General features: G+C 42.8%; 1 protein-coding gene across 3 annotated transcripts in view; it reads right to left on the bottom strand.

Moving 5' to 3' along the window:
* Nucleotides 1–23,684, bottom strand: part of LOC144667782 (atrial natriuretic peptide receptor 1) — a 51,224-nt gene extending 27,540 nt beyond the window's left edge. The window contains exons 1-9 of one of the 3 annotated variants that reach the window (XM_078529226.1): nt 23,556–23,684; nt 23,025–23,130; nt 14,026–14,158; nt 10,711–10,834; nt 10,048–10,152; nt 6,846–6,948; nt 5,706–5,845; nt 5,509–5,581; nt 978–1,116 (exon numbers count right to left, since the gene is read on the bottom strand). In XM_078529226.1, the coding sequence (XP_078385352.1) occupies nt 978–1,116; nt 5,509–5,581; nt 5,706–5,845; nt 6,846–6,948; nt 10,048–10,152; nt 10,711–10,834; nt 14,026–14,158; nt 23,025–23,130; nt 23,556–23,609 (977 nt within the window). In that variant the 5' untranslated portion in view covers nt 23,610–23,684. Of the gene's footprint in view, nt 1–977; nt 1,117–5,508; nt 5,582–5,705; nt 5,846–6,845; nt 6,949–10,047; nt 10,153–10,710; nt 10,835–14,025; nt 14,159–15,580; nt 15,709–23,024; nt 23,434–23,555 lie in introns of those variants that run through there. The other 2 variants (XM_078529236.1, XM_078529244.1) reach the window with 2 other exon arrangements.
* Nucleotides 23,685–23,994: the final 310 nt, after the last annotated feature.

Raw genomic sequence — 23,994 nt, 5'->3', positions numbered from 1 at the left:
GTGCTTTACAGCTAATTAAGCATTTTTTCAACTGTAGTCACCATTTTACTTAGCAAACACAGTAGCCAATTTGCACACAGCAAGACCCTACAAATAGCAATGTGAAGATGAAAAGGTAGTTTTTTTTTGGCTGAGATATAAATATTGACCATGTCACTGAGAAGAACATCCCCTACCCCACCCCCGCTGTTCTTCAAAATAGTAGCCATGGGATCTATTACCTCCACCAGAGAGGGCAGCAGGGACTTCAGTTTTACATCCCACCTGAGAGGTGACATCTCCGTCAGTGCCACAGTGCTAATACAGGCTTCAACTTTCTGCACATTCATTGCAGGAAGCCAAGAAGCAAAGCAAGTGGTCAGTAAACAATGGGCCAGATTGGAAAACAATGATTTTCATCACTACACAAGAAACAGGAACAGGAGTAGGCAATTCGGCCCTTCGAGCCTGTTCCGCCATTCATCTGATTGTGGCCCCATTTCTACTTACATGCCTGCACCCCTGCCCCCCGAAACCCCCTCCCCCCACCCCCATACCCCTCAACCCTCTTTTCAATCAAAAATCAGTCCTCAGCCCTGAATATATTCAACGACCCAGCCTCCACCGCTTTCTGGGGAAGGAGATTCCGCAGACTAACGAGCTGAGAGAAGAAATTCCTCTTCACCTCGGTTTTGAAACTGTGCCCCCTAGTCCTAGACTCCCCCGCGAGGGGAAATATCCTCTCAGCACCTACCCTGTCAAGCACCCTCAGAATTTTATATGTTTCAATAAGATCACCTCTCATTCCTTTAAACTCCAATGAGTATAGAACCAACCTGCTCAACCTTTCCTCATGAGACAAATTCCTCATCCTAGGAATCAGCCTAGTGAACCTTTTTTTAACAGCTTCCAATGCAAGTATGTTCCTCCCTGAGGAAGGTGACCAAAACTGTGCACAGTACTCTAGGTCTATTAATGGATACATTCACTTCACTTACAATATGCCTGTCTGGGTAAAATGCTGTTTCCTGGATGTGTTGAGAGCTCCAGTACAAGAGCTCACTGTGGTCATACAGCTGGCATTGGAATCACTGGCTCCATTTGGAACACTGACCATGCTACCCAACATGGTATGATCTGCAAGAGAGTTCAGAAATATCACATCAAGAAGACTGGCTTGGATTGGACACAAAGCCTTGAGGTATTCGTCTCTCTGTACTGAGCAGAGCAGGGTGGAGTGAGCTTCAGGGGCCGAGTGGCCTACTCCTGCTCCTATGTTCCACTGGTTTTGTCAATTAGCTACATGAAATTGGACAGTGTTTTTTGAAAAGAAAGGCATGAAAGAAAGAAAAAAAAAGAGACCTGCATTTATATAGCACCATTCATAGCCTCAGGGGGTTCTAAAGTGCTTTACAGCCAATCAAATACTTCTTGAAGTGTAGTCACTGTTGTAATGTGGGAAATGAGGCAGCCAATTTGTGCAAAGAAAGTTCCCACTAACGGCAAAGAAATAAAATTATCACTTGGGGCAACTATTGGCCAGGACATTGGGGATATCTCCCCCTGCTCTTCAAAATCGTGTCGTTGGATCCTTTACATCCACCTGAGAGGACAGCAGGACTTCAGTTTAAACATCCCATCGCATCTGACAGGATTGGAGCATCAACTTAGACCATGTACTCAGGTCTTCGGAGTGGGATGTGACTTCACAACCTTCTAGCTCAGGGGCAAGAGTGCTACCCACTAAACCATAGCTGACATTAGCACATAGCTTGTCATTGCTTACATACATGTCGCTTGTTGTGGTCCTGTTAAAATTTACAACAACTGCTTGCATTTATATAGCGTTCTTAACATAGTAAAATGACCAAAGGCACTTCACAGGAGTGTTATCATTCAAAATCTGACACTGAGCCACATAAGGAGATATTAGGACAGATGAACAAAAGCTTAATCAAAGTGGTGGATTTTAAGGAGTGTCCTAAAGGAAGAGAGCGAGGTCGCGAGGCAGGGAGGTTTAGGGAGGGAATTCCAGATCTTAGGGCCCAGGCAACTGAAATCACAGCCAACAATGGTGGGGCAACAGAAATTGGGGATGTGGAGAGGCCAGAATTAGAGGAGTGCAGATATCTCGGAGAGTTGTGGGGCTGGAGGACATTACAGAGATAGGGAGGGGTGAGGCCATGGAGGGATTTGGAAACAAGGATGAGAATTTTAAATTGAAACGGTGCTGGACTGGAAACAAATGTAGATCAGCGAACACAGGATCATGGGTGAAAAGGAATTACTGTGAGTTAAGATATGGGCGGCAGAGCTTTGAGCAAACTCAATTTGACATTTTCTATACTCCAGGAATTAATTTATTCTTTCATGGGACATGGAAGTCGCTGGCAAGGCCAGCATTTGTTGCCCATCCCTAATTATTCTTGAAGTGAGTGGCTTCCTAGGCCAGTTCAGAGCACAATTAAGAGTCAACCACATTGCTGAGTACCTGGAGTCACACTCTAGGCCAGACCAGGTAAGGATGGCAGATTTCCTTCCCTAAAGGACATTAGTGAACCGGATGGGTTTTTATGATGACAGTTTCATGGTCACCATTATTGAGGCTAGCTTTCAATTCCAGATTTTATTAATTGAATTTAAACACCACCAGCTGCCATGGTGGGATTTGGACCCATGTCCCTCGAGCATTTGCCTGGGCCTCTGGATTACTAGCCCAGTGAGATTATCATTACACCACCATTTCCCCTAACTGAATAATCCAGGAAGATACTGAATAGGATGGGATACAATAGTCATTGAAGGTTTGATCATTATTTTGCCTGTTGCTACATCTTCCAATCATGAAAATAATATTTTTAAATGTTGTGCAAATAGAACACACAACATATGCTCCTCAGTGTCAACAATACAGTTCTGATGCACTCAGTATTGCTGTCACACGAATGTATATGCTTAGATGTGTGTTAAATGTTACAAGCAACAAACACCAAACATCCTACCAACCCAGGAACCAATGAGTTAGGACACAGATCTGCTATGATCTCATTGAACAGCAGAACAGGCTTGAAGGGCTGAATGTCCTACTCCATTGAATTTTCCAAAATTCACTAGATTCAGGGAAGGTTTCATTGGGTTGGAAAATAGCCAATGTAACTCCTTATTCAAAAAGGGAGGGAGACAGAAAGCAGGACACTATACTCAGTTAGCTTAATATCTGTCATAGGGAAAATATTAGAAGCTATTATTAAAGACGTTATAACAGGGCACTTAGATAAATTCAAAGTAATCAGGCAGAGTCAACATGGTTTTGTGAAAGAGAAATCATGTTTAACCAATTTATTGGAGTTCTTTGAAGAAGTAACATTTGCTGTGGATAAAGGGGAACTGGTGGATGTACTGTACTTAGATTTCCAGAAGGAATTTGATAAAGTGCCACATCAAAGGTTATTGCGGAAATAAAAGCTCATATATAGGGTGTAACATATTGGCATGGATATAAGATTGGCTAGTTAATAGGAAATGGGGAATAGGCATAAATGTTTCATTTTCTGGTTGGCAAGCTGTAACAAGTGGTGTGCCACAGAGATCAGTGCTGGGGCCTCAACTCTTTACAATTTATATAAATGATTTGGATGAAGGGACCAAAGTTTTGGTTGCTAAATTTGCTGATGATACAAATATAAGTAGGAAAGTAAGTTGTGAAGAGAACATAAGAAGGCTACAAAAAGATATAGATAGATTAGGTGAGTGGGTAAAGACCTGGCAAATGGAGTATAATGTGGGAAAATGTGAAATTGTTAATTTTGGCAGGAAGAATAAAAAAGAAGCATATTATTTAAATGGTGAGAGATTGCAGAGCTCTGAGATGCAGCGGGATCTGGGTGTCCTAGTGCATGAATCACAAAAGCTTAGTGTGTAGGTACAGCAAGTAATTAGGAAAGCAAATAGAATGTTATTGTTTATTATGAGGGGAATTGAATGCAAGAGTCGGGAGGTTAAACTTCAGTTATACAACGCATTGGTGAGACCACATCTGGAGTACTGTGTACAGTATTAGTCTCTTTATTGAAGGAAGGATGGAAATGTGTTAGAAGCAGTTCAGAGAAGGTATACAAGACTAATACCTGGATTGGGCAGGTTGTCTTATGAGGAAAGGTTGAACAGGTTAGGCTTGTATCCACTGGAATTTAGAAGAGTAAGAAGCGACTTGATTGAAACCTTTAAGATCTTGAGGGGTCTTGACAGGGTGGATGTGGAGAGGATGTTTCCTCTTGTTGAAGAATCTAGGACTAGAGAGTCACAGTTTAAAAATAAGGTGTCATTCGTTTAACACAGAGATGAGGAGAATATTTTTCTCTCAGAGGGTCGTGAGTCTTTGGAACTCTCTTCCTCAAAAGGCGGTAGAAGCAGAGTCTTTGAATAACCTTAAGGAAGAACTAGATAGATTCACGATGAGCAAGGGGGCGAACGGTTATCAGGGGTAGGCAGGAATGTGAAGTTGAGGTTACAATCAGATCTTATTGAATGGTGGAGCAAGCTCGAAGGGCCGAGTGGTCGACTCCTGCTTCTAATTTGTGCGTATGTATGTACGTATGTCCTATTCCCCAATTCTTGACTCAGGGTGCCTGTTTGTTACAGTTGCATAGGTTCATATAATCTGTGCTAAGCAACACACATCGTTTTCCATGTTCTTTATGTTCCTTGTTCATGAGGAAAAGGCACTGGAGTTTCTGGGCTGGGGGAATAGAGGGAATTGGGAGTTAGAGTATGGGAGCCTTCCTCGAACTCACGGAGGGTTTCATTGTTTGTTTTTAACTCTTCATCTCCTGACTCTTTCATTCACACTATCATGAACAGGCAGATCTACGGCAGAACATTGTACCATCTAAGCTCTGTTACAAAAGCTCAAAATAACTTTCATTTTTGGAATTTTCTTTGAATTAATTTACTATGATAGGACAATGGAAACTATTGCATTGTGGAACTTGCATGAGAGCCATAATTATCCAGGGATCATGCCTCAAGTATCTCCACGCAAATTTGTTTGAGCTCCAAGTTACTGAGTTTGAGAAAGATACTGAGTTGGAGACATGGTAGATCCCACTCCAAGAACACTGAAGTTATAGGGGCAACCCAACTGATGCAAATTGACAATACCACAGCAAACAAAGTTTTCGGACCAGAGCAATGTGTCACAGAATTCAATTCAAATACAAACATCCTGTGGGATTGTTTACAGAGCATGCTTGACAGGCAGTTTTATTTGTGCGGAGCAAGTGTTCTTCTGATCTAGCTAGCTGATCTTCCGATACATTTAAGAGAAAGGCAGTTTATGTTCTGGAATATTGTCATGGAACGACTGCAGTCAGACTGAGGCTGTAAACAAAAATCTACATATCTGTGTCTTCATATATTCTGTACAACTGGCATTACCAATTTAAACGTGTGCAAATAGCAAGAAAGAACCCAATAAATAATCCATCAAACTTATGTCTACAGCTATCAGCTTCACAGAAACGTACAAACCTTGCTTAATTTGATTGAAGTCAATTATCCAACTTTCATCCCACAACATCTTCTGCTTCTGGTACTGAAACCACTGAGATAAAAGAAAAAGGAAAGGTCTGGTGATGCTGCATATTCCATGTTAAGATCTATTATGTTTGCATCTCGTTTAGTGAAAATGGGTAGAAGGTTGCGGAGAACATCAGAAAGACGCCTACCACCATGGTAAGGATGAAGCCAGCGCATGCCAGTAAGATGGGGAAACTGATGGCAATTTTGATGGTTGCGGTGCAGTCACCACAATCTGCCGGACAAGTGGAGCAGGTTTCATCATCATCACAGTTATCATCTCCACACACTCGACAAAGAAACAGAAAGATGCTATTAGAATGCTGCTACAGTGCTTGTCAATCCATCACATATTTCAGATAAGTTACAACACAGGAACAGGCCATTTGGTCCGTGCTAGTATTTATGTTCCACATGAGCTTCATCTAATCATCTCCTTCTATCCTTTTCTCCCGAATGTAATTTTCATGTTTCCCCTTAAACACATCAATGCAATTCTCCTCGACATTCTCACCACTCTCTGGATAAAGAAGTTTCTCTTGAATATCCAATTGGATTCGTTAGTAGCTATCTTTTAGATTGTATTTTATATTATCTTTTATTGACAGTTTGGCTATTCAAAATGACCATCATTCTCCAGATATCTACAGAAGTCGTTGGGAGTGAAAGATACTCACAATTTCATCGGGAAGGATCTGCAATGTTTATTTTGTGTGCTAAGGGAGTCACAGAGGCACATAGGAGAGCCATAATCACAAAGGCTGAGGAGGCTTGAATGATACAGAATGTTTCACAACCTCAGGACGTTCTGAAGTGTTTTACAGCCAATGAAGCACATTCAGGAGGATAGTTACGCTTGTGACGTAGGGAAATACAGCAGCTAATTTGGCGTAGCAGGAACCCACAAAAAACAGTGGGAGAATTGCCAAATCATCTGTTTCTTTCGTGATGTTGGCTAAAGGATAAATATTGACCAGGAGCCTTCTTTGAAATAGTGACTGTGGGATCTTTTATGTCTCCTTGAGAGGGCAGACGCAGCCTCACTCTGATGTTTCCCCCCTAAAGGTGGCACCTCTGACAGTGTAGCACTCCCTCAGGCAGGGTCTTAAAGCAGTGCAAACCAAATTAGGGTTGACTTAAGCCTATAGATGAAACTCAGCCCCTGGCATTTGCAAGAAAGAGGGGTCGACCTATCGAGATGGCATGGTCCCTGTAAAATTATTCCAATCTTGCAGTGCTTTTGAGATCAATTCTTACACTGATGCTTAGTGCATTTTAGTCTGAATTACCTCTTGCAGGTAACACGGTGGTTTTAGCTTCCAATGCAGCTTGCATTCGACCCACCTTTACGTGAGCTATTAAGGAGGTTACACCGAGATGGACAAGGATCACCTACAATCAGAAAACACCAGAAAATAAGATCAATATAGTCACTGTATTACACGTTGATGATTGTATTCCCTTTCTAAAATAACTGGGTTCTCCTGATGCTATCAACCAAATATAATTGTACCCCACTATTAAAGGGACACAACCACTAAAGAACTTAATGAGAAAAAACACAAAGGGGTCTGATAAACTTAAGTAATAATATTATTGCTGATGCCCAGTGTGCGCTCGAACCCTCAGTTCTGAAAGGGCTCAAAAGACAGCTGTGCCTGGTATTCCTGCCCTGACTGTCTCCCACCCCAAACACTAACTAAGCTCTGTTTCGGCCAAACCAGATCGGGTGCAATCAGAGCACCATGGAAGTCACAACTGTTTTAAATTTAAAAGGAAATGGGACATTGATTGGTTCATTCAGATGCCTCAATCTGCCGGGGACTGCATTTGGAAGAATAGCTCTATGATGCAGTGAACACATGAAGCCAAGCAGCAACACATGAATGGCAATGAATATTCATTGACCTGAAATGTTGATGAGGCAATTTTAGCAGAACCTGCCTGATAGGAAGCTGATGTGATCAGATGCAACCCTGGTGGGACCCCATCCATTGAAATCTGTCAAGACAAATTGAGATGTAGGCATTGCTGGCTAGCCCAGCATTTAGTGCCCATTCAGCCTTGAACTGAGTGGCTTGCTAGGCCATTTCAGAGGGCAGTTAAGAGTCAACCGCATCACTGTGGGTCTGGGGTCACATGTAGGCCAGACCAGGTAAGGAGGGCAGGTCTCTTTCCCTAAAGGACATTAGTGAACCAGATGGGTTTTTACAACAATCAATGATGGCCTTGTGGTCACCATTATTGAGACTAGCTTTCAATTGCAGATTGAATTCACAGCTGCCATGGTTGGATTTGAACTCATAATCCCCAAAGCATTAGCCTGGGTCTCTGGATTTACCAGGCCAGTGACATTACCACTACATCACTGTCTCCCCCCAAGAATATTGGGCATGATGTGAAACCGGCATTCACCCCCACCAACCCCAAAATCATGTAGGATTCCCGCCCAGCACATGAGGTTACAATTGTTCCTTGTTAACCCTGTTACTCTCTCCACAGATGCTGCCTGATCTTCTGAGCATTTCTAACATTATTGTGTTTATTATTCCTCACTTCTACCTCCTGGCTCAGACACTACTGCACCTGCTCAGATCATCAGTGCTATCTAACCATTTATAACCATGCCAGCTATGTTTAACAAGTACATTGGAGGTTCACTTGAGTATTTTATAAATTCAGAGCCCAGTTATTCTCCATATGATGTGTCAGAACAGGGTTGTGCGAACTGGGGGGTTCACATACTTGTTTTCAAATCCCTCCATGGCCTCGCCCCTCTCTGTCTCCATAGCCTCTCACAGCCCGAAAACCTCCGAGATAGATGCGCTCCTCCAATCCTGGCCTTTCGCCCATCCCCAATTTTCATCGTGCCAACATTCATACCTTTAGCTGCTTGGCCCCCTTAGCTCTGGAGATGCCCCTGTAAACTCTCCTCCTGCCTTTCATCCTTTAAGGTACTAAAACTTACTTTTTTGACCAAGCTTTTGACCATCTGTCCCGCTTTCTCCCTACGTGACTTGGATGTCAGTTCTTGCTTGATAATGCTCCTGTGAAACCTCTTGGGGATATTTACTATGTCAAAGGCACTGCATAAATGCAAATTGTTGCTATTGGGATGGTCTAAAATAGTTTGGCCGCCACAAAAGTTGCAGCATAAATTCAGCTGAAGTTTCTTCCTTGATGGGACTCTACACCCTTGCTCTATCTCTTAGCCCCATTGAGAACAGTTTGTAGCAGGGAGCTTCAATTTGCATGGTTCTCAGTTACATTGGCTCTGGCAAAGGTGTTTTAGCCACAAAATATATAGGCCATGGGGGCTCCCATGTTCTTGATTTTTCTGACAGCTATCCCTCACCCTGCTGACCTTCTACACAATGTCACGGGATGCCCCCTCTACTGATGGAAGGTGGACAGCCCCATATGCTTTCCCTACCTGCCAAAGGCTTGTTTCTTGTGGTCTCGCCTACCCGACCCCCATAGAGTTTAGCAGAATGCAACCATCCTGCACATTTTCCAACCCAGAATGTGTGGCTTTAAAAGGTGTACAGGATTTCACCTTCATTTGCCCAATTATCCCCAGCTCCATTTTGTCCTGCCTTCCCATGACAGGATGGCCGCTAATATATATTTATTTGCTTTCAGACAAAAATGTATTTTGATTGGCTGGGGGCACCAATGAGGAATTTCCGGCAATTTTTTTCCCACAAATTTGCCTGGGTTTTTAAAACTGATTCAAGAACTTAAGAAATAGGAGCTGTAGTAGACCATTCAGCCCCTCGATCCTGTTCTTCCATTCAATATGATCATGGCTGATCATGGGCCTTAGCTCCACTTTCCCACCAGCTCCCCATATCCCTTGATTCCTTGAGAGATCATATCCAGGATATCACATGGGCTGGAGAGTATACAACATGATACACAGGATATAACAATTCTGTATGATAGGCTGGATGGACCATGGAATCATAGAATGATAGAGCTCAGAAGGAGACCATTCAGGCCATCTTGCCTGTGCCAGCTCTTTGAAAGAGATATCAAATCAATCCTACTCCCCAACAATTTTCCTCTCGCCCTGCAAATATTTTTCTTCAAGTGTTCATCCCATTCCCTTTTGAAAATCATTATTGAATCTGCTTCCACTACCATTCAGTCTGTGCATCCCAGATCCTAACAACTCACTGAGCAATAGGAAAATTCCCTATCTCACCTCTGGTTCTTACACTAATCACCTTTAATCTTTTTTCCTCTGCTGACTGACCATCCTACCAGTGGAAACAGTTTTTCCCTATTTACTCCATCAAAAACCCCTCATGATTTTGAACGCCAAAATTAAATCTCCCCTTAAAGGAGAACCATCCCAGCTTCTCCATTCTCTCCAAAAATGTGAAACCCCTGACCTCCCTGGTACCATTCTGGCAAACTTCCCTCACTAAGGCCAGGGGATCTTTTCATGTCCATCATTGTTCATACCTTCACATGTTCCTAAGTTACCTTGGCAGTCCAATTTATTTGACTGATTTTTCCTGCCGTAGATATTGTGTGGGTAACTATTTGGCCATCATCAGGGATCCATGGTCCACAAATCCCCCCTTTCACCTTCATTGAAGAAAAAAATGTACGTTAAACATCAGCACTATGCAATAACTTTGATTTATTCAGCTCGAATATAGAGAACAGGTCACTGATCTGCCGACTACACTGTTCCCCTTGCAAATAAGGGACACAGAAGTGAAAGTTCAATAATTTACATATGCTGCAGAAAAACGAGGCATGCTGTTGAAGCTTTTCATCTTGCACTAATCAGGACAAGTGCAAGAATGTCAAATTTCAAAGGGAGCAATAATTTATGCTGCATGAGATAAGAGTGTTGATTGGTCGGCAAGTTGACTCTGATTGGTCGAGGCATTGACATGGGGATGAATCAGAGTTGACTTGCCATCCAATCAGCGCCCTTTTCTCATGCTGTATAAATTGTTGCTCCTTTTGAAGTTTGGCATTCTTACATCTGTCCTGATGAGTGCAAGGCAAAAAGCTTTGACAGCATGTCTCTTTTTTTTCAGCAATACTCAAGTTCTGTACTACCAAGCGACTATTTGTATATAGCACATTCCTACCCAAAAGAGTCTCAGACTAAGCAGAGATCTGATCACTAACCATAAAAGCGAGTGGGCAGGAGTGGATGTTGGCATGATGCACGCAGCAGTTGTCTTCATTTGCATTCTTCCAGTCTGAGGGGCACTCCGTATCTTCACAGAAAGCTTTAGCTTCAGTTGGATTCCTAGATTTTAACAAAACAGATCTTAGTTAATGACAAAGAAGGTGGTGGTGAGCCGCCTTCTTGAACCGCTGCAGTCCATCTGATGCAGGTAGGGAGTTCCATGATTTTGACCCACCGACAGTGAAGGAATGGTGATATATTTCCAAGTCAGGATGGTGTGTGGCTTAGAGGGGAACTTGCAGGTGGTGATGTTCCCATGTGTCTGCTGCCCTTGTCCTTCTAGATGGTAGTGGTCATGGGTTTGGAAGGTGCTGTCTAAGGAGCCTTGGTGAGTTCCTGCAGTACATCTTGTAGATGGTACACACTGCTGCCACTGTGCGTCGGTGATGGAGGGAGTGAATAGTTAAGGTGGGGGATTGGGTGCCAATCAAGTGGGCTGCTTTGTCCTAGATGGTGGGGAGTGGAACCCTTTCATTAAACACCCAGCATAAAGCAGTTGCAGGGTCACTATAGCACAGTAAGGTACAGGGCAAGCTTCCACCACCCTTCCCAAGCGATGCGCATTTATATCAATAAAGGACGATTGAGCAACCAATGTGCAATTTTCCTTGACTTTTTTAGTATGACATTGGCAATTAGGGATGTTTTATATTAGAGGTCCATGTCTATTGCAAACTGGGTCGAGAACCCAAAAACACAGGTCACAGAGCATCCTCATAGATAGTTGACAGAGGAGATCTTTACCCTATCAATCTAACATGCCTATGAACACAGGTCTCATAAGGTGATAGTTCAGTGTTTAATTAACAATGGCACCCTACTTCCCTTATACAGGGAATGTTAAAGATAAAATTAATATTGCAAGTGAGAAGTGAAGAGCCTTGACTATCTTCTCTGATACTACTGGACACCCAGAAATTCTAAGTGTATATTATCTGTAATTTACAATTCATTTATAGCCAGCTTTGGGAGCTGGTTAGCTCAGTTGGCTAGTGTGTGGTTCAGAATTACATCTAGCAGCACACGTTCAATTCCCAATCCAGCTGATTTAGGACTTGCCTCTTCGCCTGCCCCAGGCTTGATGCAGACTGATGCCCCTCAAGCTGTATAACCAATTGTCACTTTCTAATCGAGAGAGATGCCTACAGTCCCTCATGGGCTATAGCTAATTACCTGCCTATAGTAAGTTTTAAACCCACTTTGTTTTACTCTGTGCAAAGTGCAGATTTATCGGCTCAAGCTCTGCGATACAACAACAACTTGTATTTATATAGCGCTTTTACCATAGTAAAACATCCCAAGATGCTTCCTGGGGGCCTAATCAGATACAATTTTACACTGAGCTGCAGAAGGTGATATTAGGACAGGTAGGTTTTAAGGAGCATCTTAAAGAACGACAGAGAGAGGCGGAGAGGTTTAAGCAGGGAATTCCAGAGTCTAGAGGCTCGGCTGCTGCAGCCACGGCCGCCAATAACGAGGAGATGGAATGTACAAATTGAATCTGATCTGCTCCTCTTGTGCTTTAATATACTACAGCAGTTGTTTGGATGCTGTGTAATCAATCAATGCCTCTCTCAAATTACCTTCATTAAAGTTCATTTTATACCAGAGTGTTAGCAGCCTCCCTGTTCCTATTCCTGATTTACCAGTGATAGGGTTTATTCAGTTGTTGCTGTGAGATAGAGTAGGGTATTGAAGCATAATTTGCTTTCCACCTCTTCTGCCTGAAATTACAAGGAGGATAGCTGAAGGGAAGTGACAGCTGAAATTGAAAGGTGAGGAGCATCATATTGAATCACAGAATTGTTGCAGCACCAAATGAGGCCATTCTGCCCATCATGTCTGCATCAGCTCTCTGAATGAGCAGTTCATTTAGTGCCATTCTCACGTTTTCTCCCCGTAACCCTGCACTGTCTTCCTTATCAGATAACAGTCTAATTTCCTTTTGAATGCTTGGGTTGAACCATCACACTCTCAGGCAGTGCATTCTAGACCTTAACCACTCGCTGTGTGAAAAATTTTTGCCTCATGCCGCCATTGCTTCTTTTGCCAATTACTTTAAATTTGTGCCCTCTGGTTCTCAATCCTTCTGCCAATGGGAACAGTTTCTTCCCATCTACAGTGTCCACACCCCTCATGACTTTGAAAACTCTATCAAATCTCCTCTCAAATTTCATATAGCATCTACGTATATACACAACATACATATAGGTGTCCCTTCCATATAAGATGCACCCTCCAATTTGTGACTTCCTCCCAGATAAATATAAGAATTATTACTAACTCAAGCAGATGGCACCCTCAACTTAAACTCTTCATTTAATGTCACTAATTTATTTAATGAGCAGGTTAATAAAGTGTCAGCTGTGGCTTGGTTACACTCTCATCCCTGTGTCAGAAGGTTGTGGATTCACTCCAGCACATGAGCTGAGGCTCCAGTGCAGTACTGAGGGAGTGCTGCACTGTCAGCGGTGCTGTCTTTTGGGTAACCTGTTAAAATGAGGCCTTGTCTGCCCTCTCAGGTATATAAAAGATCCCATGTCACTATTTTGAAGAAGGACAGGAGGAGTTCTACCCAGTGTCTTGGCCAATACTTATCCCTCAAACGACATCACAACAAAAACAGATTTTCCGGTAGTGATCACATTTCTGTTTGTAGGAGTTTGCTTTGTGCAAATTGGCTGCCACATTTCTTACACTAGAACAGTGGCTACACTTTAAAAGTATTTCATTGGCTATAAAGTGCTTGGGATGTCCTGGGGTCATGAAAGGTGCATGATAAATATAAATCTTTCTTCTTTTTATTTGTTCTTTTCTGAAGACCATTTATAAGATAATAGTGTAGATGGAATTAAAACTATGGTGACAGAGATGAAGGGAGGATGACTGCCTCTTAATGGAGATTTTAGTTCTTTAGGAAGTCTCTTTTTTTGAACCAATGGCAGCACAGAAGGGACTAAATATAGCACTTTCCCGAATGAATCATAAACTTGTTGAAGCACTGGAAGAAATTCAGCTACCCTTTTGAACACTGTATTAGCTCGTCAAGCTGTTAGCATGAAAGAGGCAAGTTCACCCATCGCGCAGTGGGGAGCGTCACCCGGAAAGGTAGAAGGTGACAGAGAAGTGGCGCGACAGTATCTGTGATTTGCGTTCCCTTTCACGTGTGGCTCCCAGCTGGGGCTGTGCGATCAATGAACATACCCATTCAAACATCTGCACAAATAATTGCAGTAGAAAGCAGTACCCACGCGTGAGAGAGGATGCTGTTCGCCACTGCCCAGTGATAAAATTGATCTGTCGCCGTTACTGCATAGGTCACGTTGAATTCTTTGCCGCTGAGCACCTTCTCTGAAGGTCTCTGCACCCAAGCCATCTCTAGACCTGCGGAAGAAAGAAATAAGTTTATTAAAAACAAGCAATGCTAGGGATTCAATGCAAGCTAGAAAAAGTTTGTCAAATCCACTAAAGATAGAAAGACATGCATGTGTGTAATTTGAGTCTTCTACTGTGAAGACAGATGCAAAATATTTATTCAACATCTCTGCCATTTCCTCATTTCCCCATGATAATCTCTCCTGTCCCTGACTCTCCTTCAATTTGGAGTGAGCCTGTTGTGTGTACACTGGATCTCGGACTTTCTCAACAGCCAACAACAATGTATTCAATATGAATCGAGTACTTCCAGTTGGATAATGCTACACACTGGGGTCTCACAAGGAACCAGGTTAGGCCCTATTATAATTTTAGCCATCATAAACAATGCCTATATATAGATATCACCACATCTATTCATTGTTATAAATATGGGGATGACCTGACCCTCTTGGATCGTCATAATCAAGGCAATGCATCTCACATGCAAGGGGAAATCACTTCATTCAGCAAATGGGCGACAGCAAATTACCTGAGACTAAACCCCCAAAAGTGAAACTCTCAAGAATTGTTTCATGCACAACCCTCTCATCAATTTAGACGATGCTCAGATTGTGCAACAAGCTGGCATTAAACTATTAGGAATCAACATTCAAAGTGATCTCAGATGGGATTGCCAAGTATGTGAAATGCTTAATGGAGCATATGGAAGACTTCACATATGATGTCTTCTCAGGCATCACAACGTACTGCAAACTGACCTATTCACTGTGTTTAATAGTTACGTAAGGCCCATTGTTGAATACACAGTGCCGGTTCGAATGCTGGACTTACCAAAGAGCATGTGAACAAGCTCAAAAGTATTTCGAAATGAGTACCGTAACATGTGCCAAAGCTACTCTGACACAACCAAACAACTGAATATGTGTTCCCTTGCTGAAAGGCAGCATAAGCTCTGTCTGGACTTCACTTAAATACTCTTGAATCCCATATCCCATTGCCACTTTCTCTTGCCAGAACTACATAAAAGTAAATGTGCTATGGATTTAAGAAGAAAAGACACCACTCCACAAATAAGATATAGAACGAATAGAGACTTTATAAAACTCATAAATAGTATGTAAATGATTGAGGATTTAATAAATTCAACCTTCTCGAGGGGAATTAGGGATGGGCAATAAATGCTGGCCCAGCCAGCGAAGCCCACATCCCATAAACGGATATGAAAAAATTTGATCCATGGACTTTAATGCATAATGCAAAGTGCAGAAGACCTTTCATTTTTATTCTGTAAATTAAGGAGACATACATTTTGCAACATATTGTAATTATTTGTAAACTGAAATGTTCATAATTGTGCAATCCTTTTATTATTTTATACATAATTTTATTTTAATGATTGTCTATAACTGTGTTATGAATTATGATTACCTGTTTTATTTGTATTTGTACATCATTTCTTTGTACTTGCCGCCAGGATGATTTTTCAATAAGCTAATTATATATCTCTCTACCTCTCACAACCTCAGGATATCCCAGAGTGCTTTACAGCCAATGGAATCACTGTTGCAACGTAGGAAATGCACCAGCCAATTTGCACACAGCAAACTCCCACGAGCACCATTGTTAACTCCTCTGCCCTCTGACCCATTGAGCAGGACTTTTATCTCATCGGGCGGACACGGTGGGAGGGCCCTGGAGCGGTTGGGAAACTGACCGCTGTCCGTGATCGGGCCCCGACCGCGATAATTGGCCAGCCAGCGTGAATCGCGCCCTGCAATGCTGAGCACCACCGGGGCGGGGGTGGAAGGAGAGAGAGCGCGGGGGGGTGCGCGCACTGAAAACTCCCTGAAGGCACGGAGCTGCCTCAGGGGGCTGAAGATTTTAAAAAACATAAATAAAGCATTTAAAAATGTTAAAAACGTGTCCCCTCATGTGACCCTCCCGCATGAGCAGGGACATGTCATAAATCAGATGTCAACATTTTAATTTTATTTTTAATTCCTGTTGGAAACCTCATCCTGCACGTGGATGAGGTTTCATAAAAAATCCAAAGGCCGCTTGGTCTTTTCGCCCGCCCGCCAACTGAACGGTTGGACGGGCAGTGAAAAATCAGATTTAATTAATTGATTAAGGGCCTCAATAGGCCTCCTAATTGCCTGTGGGCACGCTGCCACCTCTCACATGCACCCGCTGAGCGAAATATCATGAGAGTGCGCAATGATGTCGGGACACTCACCCGACGTCTTCGAACACTATTTTACTCTCGGTCAGGTCAGGCATGCGCCCGCCTGACCAGAGAAAAATTCTGCCCATTGAGTGTTTCCAGAATTCCCTGGTTCCCTTTCAGACTTTCAGCATCTGCGGCAGTTTGTCTATTTCCCCTCAACTTTAATCGTGGTCTGGAATCAGAGGATGACAGAGCCCAGTAGGTGTGTTCAGGAATAAGCCGCAAGGAAAGAAACCTTTTGCGGGAAACAATCCTTTGCTGAAAAATCAGCCTTCTTTTCCAAGATTCTTGATTTTTTTTCGTCTCACGTTCACATTGCCAATTGAACTATTGCTTCTCAGCACATACCAGTGACTGCACTTCAGAATTAATACATTCATCGGCTTTGAGGGAATATTTCTGAGATGGGATCAGGCATTTCCTAAAATCTAAGGCCCGGATTTTACGGCCCTGCAGGGCCGTGTATCCCCCTGGTGGATGCAGAGAGCCATTTAGTTCTCCATTCAGTTCGGCAGGACCGTAATATCCTGCCGGGCATGAGGGGCCGTAAAATCCTGGCCTAAGTCTTTCTACTTAGCCAGAGCTAGCTCATTATAAAACAAGAGTGATTTGACAATTAATGGCAAGGTGAAATAACAGAATACTAATTGCTAACCCACCAGAGGTTAGTATGGCTCTTGCCCTATCTAAAGTACTTTCAGATATAAAGTTAAATGCTTAAAAAAGAAAAAAAATGCAGGGCTATGGGGAAAGAGCAGGGTGGAGTTGGACTAATTGGATAGCTCCTTCAAAGAGATCTTAAAGTTTCTACAAGTGTATAAAAAAGAGAGTAGCTAAAGTAAACATTGGTCCCTTAGAGGCAGAGACACAAGAAATTATCTTGGAGAACAGGGAAATGGAGAGATGTTGAATAATTATTTTGTGTCTGTTTTCACAATAGAAGACATAAATTATATACCAGAAAGAAAGAATAACCAAAAGGCTAATAAGGGTGAGAAACTTAATGTAATTACTTATAAACAGGGAAAAAGTATTGGAGCAAAAACAGAAAATGCTGGAAAAACTCAACAGGTCTACCAGCATCTGTGGAGAGAAAAACAGAGTTAACGTTTCGAGTCTGTATGACTCTTCTTCAGGAAAGTCCAAAACTTCCAAAAGTATTGGAGGCCTGATGGCCTATATCTTAGGGTTCTAAAAGAGTTGCTCCAGAGGTAGTGGATGTGCTGGTTATGATTTTCAAAATCCCCTAGATTCTAGAACAGGGTCAGTGTTTTGGAAGTTAGCAAATATAACACCGCACTTCAAGAGAGAGGGGGAGAGAAAACAGGGAATGACAGGCCAGTTAGCCTCACGTCAGTCATCAGGAAAATGTTGGAGTCTTATAATAAGAAACTTATAACAAGGCAGTAAGGAAATCATATTATGATTGGACACAGTCAATATAGTTTTCTGAGAGAGAAATCATGTCTGACCTTTTATTAGAGATTTTTGAGGATGTAACTAGTAGGGTAGATAAAGGGGAATGAGTAGATGGAAGCCAGAATTTTATATCCCCTCTCCTGGTAGTTGGCAGGGGGGGTTGGGGGGTGGGGGGGGATGGTATGTTTTGAGGGGGTGTAAAATTGGGTGGCTGGTGGGGGATGTTACGCCTGTCACCAGTATTGTAACAGAGGCAGGGGCGTAGGCAGCTCATCTGCCTTAGGGCCAATTGAGGCCCTTAAGAGGCCAATGAATGGCCGTTGCTGGTATTTTATCAGCAGTGGGGATGCCCATGCCATGTGGTGTGGTCACCTGTTGAACCATGGCGGCCTTGTTGTGGTCCGGGGGAGGCGGGTACCTCCTGTTAGTGCACCCTGTGCCCAACAGAGGCCGCCCCTCACAGCACTCACCACTCGCGCTTGTTTCCCCACCCTGGAGGCTTGTGGGTGCTCCATCATTGAATAAGGTTGAGATAGACAATCTTTTGGTCTTTTAGGGAATCAAGTGATATGGGTAGGAGGGCGGGAAAGTGGAGTTAAGGCCGATGATCAGCCATGAGCATATTGAACGGCGGAGCAGGCTTGATGGGCGGTATGGTCTACTCCTGCTCCAATTTCTTATGTTATTGTGTTCTTATGTACAATTGGCCAAATGACTTCTTTCTGTGGTGTAGAATTCTATAGTTAACACCTCAATTACTTCGAAGCACAGTAATGGAAATCTGCAACTCTCGCCCTAACCCAAAACAGGCTGATCCATCTGAATAACACTGGAACAAAATGGGTTCGATTATGAGGACATAGAACAGGCTTGTATTCCCTTGTGTATAGAAGATTTTGGTGTGATTCATTGAGCTGTTGGGGAGCCCAGGACAAGGGAACATAACTTTAAAATTTGGAACTGGGTCATTCAAGAGTGATTTCAGGAAACACAGAAAAGGTAGCAGAAATCTGGAACTCTCTCCCCCAAAAAACTGTTGTGGCTGAGTGACAATTGAAAATTTCAAAACAGCGATTGATAGATTTTTGTTAGACAAGGTTATTAAGGGATACATAACCAAAGCAGGTTGATGGAGTTAAGAAACAAAATAATCTTATTCTAAATGAATGATAGAACAGGCTTGAGGGGCTGAATGGTCTACTCCTGTTCCTATGTTCATCAACTGAAAAGTTAACAATGAGCTCACTGACGCCAGCCCAAGAAAGTCTGATCTGTAGTTTGCTCTGTATCCTGCTTTTGATTGTAGGCAGGCACTAGTCCAAACGAACAGGTACTCGAAGATAATGTTTTGCTTGACTTGGCTAATTTTGATTCATCTCCAGACAGTTCCTATGTTGATCCTATGCAGCAAGCTCTCTGACCAATTGTACCCCTGAATGTAGGGCAGGCTGGACTTTGGTTGATGTCTTGGAACAAGCCACCACCTCTTTCTCAGTGTCGCTGCGCTCATTATATGAGCAGCCCACAGGTTAAACTCAGTGTTTGCAAACCTTCCCAAACGCTTTTATTTCCATTTATGCAACAGTTCCCCCACTGAATGTTACTACTGACCACCCTCACCCCGCCAAATGCTCTGTTAATCCATAAACTGCTTTTTTAACATAACGAATTGCAACCAAACACCAGCCAATATATAAACAAACAAACAAAACTATCCTGACCATTCAACCTGAAGATTGAAAGAGAATTAAACAGAAATTCACTGTGCCATTTAGTGTCCGTATAGTCTGGGGTGTTGTTCATTTTAAAATGCTTGCCTCTGGCAGTTCATTTTCAGGTTTGAAGTACGTTTGTGTTTCCATCCCTGGAGTGGATCTGTGGATCCAGTTACTTAGGAATGATTAAACTCCAAGAGATTATCAGGCATAGAGGTTAGAAAAATAGAAACTTTACAGCACAGAAAGAGGCCACTTGACCCATGGTGCCTGAGGTTGTGGGAGGAGATTCAATAATAGAGATTCCCCCCAGAGGGAATTGGATGAATGCCAGCAAGGTGGGGGGGAATGGGAGGGGGAAGCTGTACTTTGGGAAAGAGTAGTGGAGGGGGCTAATTGCATAGGTCTTTCAGAGAGCCAGCACAGGTACAATGGGCCAAATGGTCTCCTTCCATGCTGCATCATTCTATGATTCTATGATGCCGTGCCCCTTTAAATATCACATGACTGGGTGGAAGAGAGAGCAGGCCTAGAGAATATCTGCCACTGAAGAACTGGGAGTATTTCTAAATTGAACATTGCTGAAGAGAGAGACATGCTGCTGAAGCTTTCCATCTTGCACTCACCTGGACAAACACAAGAATGCCAAATTTCAAACAATCACAAGCCTATAGTTCCCGGTTGTTTTCGCCGTGGCAACTCATCGACCAATCAGAGTTGATTTGCTAACCAACCAGGGCCCTTTTCTCCTGTAGTATAAATTGTTGTGATTATCAGTGGGCAAGGAATGAGCGAGGGACAGAAATGTCAAGGGAAAGGCAAAAGTGCCAAAGAACAAATCAGGATGGAATTAAACATTGGAAATGTACATACGAAGATACAAATTAGGAGCAGGAATACGCCACTTGGCCCCTCGAGCCTGCTCCGCCATTCAATAAGATCATGGCTGATCTAACTGTAACCTCAACTCCACATTCCCACCAACCCCCAATAATCTTACACCCCTTTGGTTATCAAGAATCTATCTACCTCTGCCTTAAAAATATTCAAAGACTCTGCTTCCACTGCCTTTCGAGGAAGAGAGTTCCAAAGACTCACGACCCTCTAAGAGAAAAAAATTCTCTTCATCTCTGTCTTAAATTGATGACCCCTTATTTTTAAACAGTGACCCCTAGTTCTATATTCTCCCACAAGAGGAAATATCTTTTCCACATCCACCCTGTCAAAACTCGTCAGGATCTTACATGTTTCAATCAAGTTGCCTCTTACTCTTCTCAACCCCAGCAAATACAAGCCTAGCCTGTCTAACCTTTCCTCATAAGACAACCTGCCCATTCCAGGTATTATTCTAGTTAACCTTCTTTGAACTGCTGCCAATGCATTTACATTCTTCCTTAAATAAGGAGTCTGGCCACCAGTTTTGAGGCAAGACAGTGGCATAGTGGTAATATCACTAGTCTGGCAGTCCAAGCTAATGTTCTAGTGACACAGGTTCAAATCCCACCACAACTGGATTAATAAATTTGGAATGTAAAGATGTGGTGACCGTGACAACTAGCACTGATTGTTGCAAAAAAAAACTGTCTAGTTAAACAGGGAAATTTAGCCCATATGTGACTCTTAACTGCCCTTGGAAATGGCTTAGTTACAGGGCAATTAGGGATGGGTAACAAATTTTGGCCTTGCCAGTCACATCCACATCTCATGAAAGAAGGAAAAGGTTGTTTATTAATGACGCAATTAACCCCCTCCATGCAAACCTCTCAATACATCCTGTGGAAGTTACCATATGGAGTATAATTTATGGATTGCAGTTTGTTAGAGCAATCAGGGCTCCAGTCATTAACCGAAGAGGACACTCATCCCAAAAACTGCTGCTGCTCCTGAAACACAAATGTGAAGAGGGATGGAGGAGGAAAATCTCTAGCAATGATAAAAAGAAAGATACATCTACAGTTATATACTGCCATGACCACAGGATGTCTCATAGGACTTTCCAGCCAATGAAGTGTAATCACTGTTGTAATGTAGGAAACACGGCAGCCAATTTAGGCACAGCAAGATCCCACAAACAGCAATGTGATAATGATGAAATAATTTGTTTTTGTGAGATTAATTGAGGAATAAAATAGTGGCCAGAACACCGGGGATAGCTCCCCTGCACTTCTTCAAAATGGTGCCACAGGATCTTTAACACTCACCTGAGGGCCTCAGTTTAATGTCTCATCTGAAAGGCAGTGTCTCTGATAATACAGCACTCTTTCAGAACTGCACTGGAATGTCAGCTTTGATTTTTTTTTGTGCTCGAGTCCTGGAGTGGGACCTGAACTCACAGACCTTGTGACTTGGAGAGAACGAGAAGGCTTTGTGCTGGTACAGATTACAAAGTGCAGCAAAAATTGCTTCTAACATTTGAATTAGAGAAGTATAATGTAAACCCTCCACCCCAGTAATTTTATATTGTCTTTTGGTGCCAGTCTGCATCCTCAGATTATTCCAGAAAGAATAGAGGGCAGCTAACCCTAAGGCTGAATGGAGACATCAGCATCAACCAGCTGGCATTCTAGCTCCTTGCCTCTTGCTCACCGTTTCTTTCCGAACATGTTTCATGGCCCACAGCACTTAATAGCACTTAATTCTTTTACTTTAACCTCATTAATGATGAATCCCAAATTTATAACTGATTAAAATAATCCAGGGTTTAACTTTCCGTTCCTGCCATATTTTTCCATCACAGTTGCCATCTAATCTCTGTTCACATCTCGGTTTTTAAATTTTGTAAAGCATCTCCAGTGCTTCAAATTCGAAAATGTTCGAATGCCCCCACTCAAATTCGCCAGTAATTTGTGGAGGTACAATGGAAAGGGCTGCTGAAAACCCTGTACAAACACAGCAAGGCAAACATCAAGGGGAGTCCTCACAAACATTGGCCCATCTCCTTTTACCAGGTGACCATGTTCCTGCTGTGAACTCTCCAGCTTTTCCCTTTGTAAACACAATACACGCATAACATGCACAAATGTGATTCCTTCTTTGTGAGGAATATTGCAATTCCCAGCTACAAAGTCTTCGGTGCGTTTTCTAGAGAACAATCCTGTAGTTTGAAGGCTTTGTCAGTATTATTTCTTATTGCCTCGCTCAGTTGTGTGTGTGTGTGTGTGTTTAAGTGCTGCTGCTTACGGCAAAAGAACCAGAGGGGAGATTAAGAGAAATATTTTTTACACAGTGAATTGTTGGGCACTGCCTGAAAGAGGGTGGTGGAAGTGGGTCCAATAGTGACTTTTCAAAAAGGGAATTGATTGGACAAAACTTGTAAAGGAAAAAAAAATTTTGCAGGATTAAGGGGAAAAAGAGGGGGTGGATGGGTGGGGGTGGTGCTAAGTGGATAGGTCTTTCAAAGCGTCAGCCCAGGTAAGATGGGCCGCATGGTCTCTTTCTGCGCTGCTTCATTCTGAGACATTGCTTGTGGCATCGCTAGCTGTTAATAGTGGGAGAAATAAGGGCGACTCACCCCCGCAGTCTATCATGTTGTACTCGTGCGGGTTCTCCGAAGGCCAGCAGTCGTATTCGGTGTTGTCCAGGTCATGCCACTCTCGCGTACACTTCGTTAGCATCGCCTTTCCAAACATGTAAGGAGAGAAAAAAAAAACGAGACACAAACCGTTCAGGGTGATCTGGTCAAAACTGCCACTTCTCCCAATAGGAGCCTCCCAGTAAAAATGCTGTAAGCGTTAATTCAAAACTTCCCTTTCACCAACTGAAAGCCATTCTGATGCTCGATTTAAAGATTTATAGTTGCCGGGGTGTGTCGCATATGTTTCCAAACTGAGTTTCACAAACGAATATTATTCTATACCTTCAAGTTTCAGCAAACTGCCTTTGTATTTCCACAAGACACCGTCTTCTCTCTGGACTCAGTTCTAAATTGTATTTTACATACAGATTACATGGAATTTATAGACTGCGTGTTATCGAGTACAGAACTATATAAAAATATATATATACAAACGAGTACTGTTTCAATTTAAAAAAAAATACCTACCAGCAAATAGCAAATAACGAAATGAGCAAGTCTGCCCGACTTCGAAGCTGACATAATCCTATGCAGCGCAGCCCAGTCTCCAGCAACTGGGTATTTTAAATTGTTATAAGATGCCTGTGATTTTTCTCTCTCTCCCCCCACCCCCCTCTCCGACCCCGGACTGGTGTATTCTCTGAACGCGCGTTTTACTGGGGTTTCTATGAGCATGCGTTGAAGCCTGGAGCATCTAAGAAAGTGGGGAAGAGCAGGAGGCAATGGGCCAGGGGAGACAGGGCCAACTCCAGAGCTAAAGATGCTGAGGCCACGGGACCGAAGATTAAATCCGGGCACACACTGACAGTGGCTTTGCACAACCCAAATTCTTGAACCCACCCCCTCCAAATGTAGAATTTGCTTATGCTAAGTTTTGGTGAGGAGTTGGGACACCAGATAACGTTTA

The sequence above is a fragment of the Cetorhinus maximus genome, chromosome 2 (genome assembly GCF_964194155.1).
Source record: "Cetorhinus maximus chromosome 2, sCetMax3.hap1.1, whole genome shotgun sequence".
In the NCBI taxonomy this organism is placed as follows: Eukaryota; Metazoa; Chordata; class Chondrichthyes; order Lamniformes; family Cetorhinidae; genus Cetorhinus; species Cetorhinus maximus.
The sequence above is the reverse complement of the archived record's forward strand: the minus strand, read 5'-3'. Positions and strand labels throughout refer to the sequence as shown.